The sequence below is a fragment of the Telopea speciosissima genome, chromosome 8, assembly GCF_018873765.1.
Source record: "Telopea speciosissima isolate NSW1024214 ecotype Mountain lineage chromosome 8, Tspe_v1, whole genome shotgun sequence".
Classification (NCBI taxonomy): Eukaryota; Viridiplantae; Streptophyta; class Magnoliopsida; order Proteales; family Proteaceae; genus Telopea; species Telopea speciosissima.
In genome coordinates, this window is record NC_057923.1 from 45003288 (window position 1) to 45007659 (window position 4372).

General features: G+C 38.6%; 1 protein-coding gene across 1 annotated transcript; it reads right to left on the bottom strand.

Annotated features, from left to right (window-relative positions):
• Nucleotides 1-2521: 2521 nt before the first annotated feature.
• Nucleotides 2522-3163, bottom strand: LOC122672331 (agamous-like MADS-box protein AGL80). Its single transcript, XM_043869822.1, has one exon. The coding sequence runs from the start codon at nt 3161-3163 to the stop codon at nt 2522-2524; it is 642 nt and encodes a 213-aa protein (XP_043725757.1).
• Between the last annotated feature and the right edge of the window lie 1209 nt (nt 3164-4372).

A 4372-nucleotide genomic window follows, 5' to 3' on the forward strand; every position in this document is an offset into this window, starting at 1 on the left:
GTTACACAGATGCTGATTGGGCTGGTTCAATCTCTGACAGGAGATCTACTTTTGGGTACTGCACTTTTGTGGGTGGTAATCTAGTTACCTGGATGAGAAAGAAACAACCAGTTGTAGCTAGATCTAGCGTAGAGGTAAAGTTTAGAGCCATGGCTGATGGAGTGTGTGAACTTATATTGCTGGAGAGACTACTTCAAGACTTGAGTTTTGACATTGAAGGACCAATGAGTCTTTATTGTGACAACAAAGCTGCTACAAGTATTTGCCACAATCCGGTTCAACATGATCGAACCAAACATATTGAGGTTGATCGACACTTCATCAAAGAGAAACTGGATTCTGGTTGCATTTGTACTCCTTTTGTGAAGACAGGTGATCAAGTAGCAGATATCTTCACCAAGGGTCTCATTCCTGGTCTATTCAGTACCTTCTTGTGCCAGCTGGGAATGTATGACATTTATTCTCCAGCTTGAGGGGGAGTGTTAGAGTTGGTAGAATATTTTGTAGAAGGATAGTTCTGTCATTGACTCATTGTCCTGTTATGAGACATGACTTAAGTTGTATTTTTCCCTTTCTTTCTTATTTCCATTTACCTCCTTAGGGAGGTCTATGTAATTCCTAGAAAGTCATTAATGAAGTTAATATGTGCATTGAGAATAACTCAACATACAATCGATTTCTCTCAACTCTTCTTCTCTTTCTCTCTTCTTCCTCTTGCTGTTTGACCTTGTTCCTTCACTAGAATCAACCCCTATTTAGTTTCTAACTGTAATGCCATGGACGCCACACTCTTTCTCTTTCCACATTAAATGCTCGATGTATACGAATCATTTCCACAACACCTATTGGTGGGAAACTGCACTCGGACGTCACGATGCCAATTGGTGGGAAACTACACTTTGGCATCATGGGAAACCTCTCCCCAAAATTTAATAAACTCGAATGTTTTGGAGTTAATCATACCAACGTGGTCATGTGAGATAATAATTACTGAAGTTTCTATTTTTATAATTGATTTGATTGACTTCTCTTCCCTAAATTTCCCTCACAACCAGACAGAGCCTCTAGGCATTATCCGTTATCGGTCAAGAAAGGACTTGAAACTTGAGAGCAATCATGGCTAGGTATTATTGCAACTAGAAAATACTAAGCCACTTCATTTTAGACTTCTATAATGTCTGCATGCTCAAAATGCTAAAAACTTTTTCTGAACACACCTTAAGTCTGTCACCAAATATGAATTAGAAGAAAACAATGAATTATTTAAGAATAAAACATATATTTATTTACTTACTTTGCCATGTGATCAAACTCAAAGACACAAGATAGGACGAGCCATAAGTTTTTTACAGTACAGACTAAGAGACACACTTAGACAGAAGAAGAGGAAGAAGACGGACGACATATTGATGGATGGTTAATTTTAAAAGAAACAGGAAAGTTTATCTGTATTTATGATTGTGAAACCTTCCTAAAACTCTTACTATAAATTTTTTATTTGGAAAAAGAATCCCACTATGCTATTGTGCAGATTCTTGTGCATGCACTCTCACATCCCACCCGTGGACATCACACTTTCTCTCCTCATTAAATGCCTCCCCCGTTGGATGATTTGACCATCCACCCCCTCATTGATAGGAAACTGCATTCTAGCATCGTAGCAATCCTTCTCCTTTCTTAATTATAATTTTAGATGTAATCTTTATTTAACTTTGCCAATAAAAAAGATTTCATTGGAAAAATATCCTTATAACGTCAATGTGCAGATTCCATCTAACGTCCTCTCACATCCCATGTCATGCACGCCACACTCTTTCCCCATTAAAAACTCGATATATTCGAATTGTTTCCATGACACCTATTGGTGATTTGGTGGGAAACTGCACTCTGACGTCACGATGTCTATTGGTAGGAAACTGCACTCTAACATGATGGAAAACATTTTCCCAAATTTTAATAAACTCGAATTTTTTGGAGTTAATCACACAGTCGTGCAAATTATTGATTACTAAAGTTTCCATTTTTATTATTGATTTCACTTCTCCTCCCTTTATTTCTCTCACAACCAAACAAAGCCTCTGGGCATTATCCATTATCAATCGAGAAAAGACTTAAAACTTTTTATGTGGCCAGTTATTGTTGCAACTAGAAAAAAAAAAATATAATATAAAAAAAACAAAAAAAAATATAAAATACTCAGGCATTTCATTTTGGACTTGTACAGCATAGCATCTGAATGCCCAAATTGCTTGAAATCTTGCCCAACATATCTTAAGTCTGTCACCAAATATGAATTAGAAGAAAAATGAATTATTTAAAAGAAAAACTATATTTATTTATGATAAAATTCAAAGACATAAGATAGGATGAACCACCACCGACACTAATGGATTATTAATGGAGAACTCTAAGACACAGCCCTAATTGAAATATAAAAGAAACCATAGATTATTGGTGCAGGAATTTTTGTTAACCACTTAGGGCATCACCACTTCATTGGCTGCAGGGAAGCCCATGTTTTTCATTGTGGTTCATCATATTTCAGATTCAAATCCATGGCCTCCACCTGATCTCCTCCACCGCTAGTCACTTCATCTTTGGTAGCAACAACAGCAACAGGAGTGTTGGGCATGTTCATCATGTACTGGGGATGGGAAGGGGGAGGGAGAGGGGGAACAACAGGTGGGGACATGCTGAGGAGTTGGATCCTATCTTGAATGATCTCCATCTTGCTATCAACGAGCCATGCCAGATCGCCCAGAGTCTCGAGGCTCAGATCGTTTAGATCCTTTTGACCTGCCAAGCACTCGAACATGAGTTTGGTGTTCTCTTTCTCTTTGTTGTCCATGACTAGCTTTTTCAGTTTCTCCCTGAGCTTGGCGATACTCTCCCTGAGGAACTCTTCTTGGTTCATCATCTTCTTATATTTATCCATTCCGGACAAGCTCAAGAACCGAGTCAGCACATGTTTGGCTTCTGGGGGGGAAGGCCAAACCTCTGGCTTTGGTTCGTAGGGCCCGTACACAATGGCGCACGCAGTCACATCGCACAGCGTGCTCAGCTCCTTCACCTTCTTCATTATCCCACTCCTCCTTTTCTTGTAGGTGGCTTTCCTGGCTGCATCATTTTGCATAAATGCCAGCTTAACCTTCCTCCTAGCCATTTTGCAAAAAAAAAAAAATGATATTACGGAGATCGGAGAACTTGGCCTTTTGAGGTGTGGGTGAAGCTAAAGAGGAAGAAGAGCCTCTATATATAGCCTCATATGGAGCGTGTAGTGAGTAGTGAATGGAGATATGATAAGAATGACATTGATGGTCATTGATGTTGATGAGAGGGATTTTAGGGAGAGTTTTTTACCTTCCTTATATGCGTTCTGTTTATGGTATATAGAAATCTCAGATTTAAATTAGATATATATGGAGAATATGATTTTAATATCTTGAGTATATACTAGAATGGTAACATGGTTGTTAATGTTCACTTAGTTGTACCATTCTACTTCCTAAAATGAGAGAGAGAGAGATGTACAGATATAATTTTAGATGATAAGTAAGAGATGGCATGTTTGGTCCCTAATCGAACCAAAATCCAACAAAAAAAAACCAAAGTCAAAGCAATTGACATCCAAACTTTGGGGGACCAACAAAATTCTCCATTGTCGTTTTTGTAGGTGGAATATGGTAAAGCCATGTTCAATAGTGGTTATGAAGGACAGAGTGACAGACCACATCACTCTGAAGAAGTTGAACTAGTCCAGGCATGTGATCAACAAAGACGATGAACGAGACTGAAGCTGCGAAGAACACAAAGATTTGCAACAAACTGTTCCCGGATTATCTCCAATTCAAGAGTCTAAGACTCGAATGAATGCCGAATGCTTTTTAAAAACTGGAGTTATTGTTCTTCGTCAAGTGTTGTTGGCCTTTATTATCGTTACCACCCGTTCAGAAGCACCACCGCCAATGGTTGTGAGATGAAGATGAGAAGGCAATGTAGGATTTTATGGCCGAAGCAGCTCTCATCTTCCAAGTTCCAACCCCAATCCTGTCATACTGTTTGACTGGTTCGTCCATTTGTCCTCTACTTCTCTCGACATTGCTGTAGTTGTTGCAGCTTTTCCCTCATGCTATTTCAAATTTTCAATCTCTTTCTCTGAATCTGATCTTCAGGTACAAAATCTACATTCGATCTTTCGTGCTTATGTTATATTTTCCCTTGTTTTAAGCCGTGAACTAAGTTCGATTTGATGGTTTCCCACTGCCTTTTCATATCGGTTTAGTGTAGTACCAAGCTAGGCATTTTCATGTACAGAAATTGGTTAGGAATCTGAAATTGGATATAAATTACAGCAGTTAATGAACCGTAACTA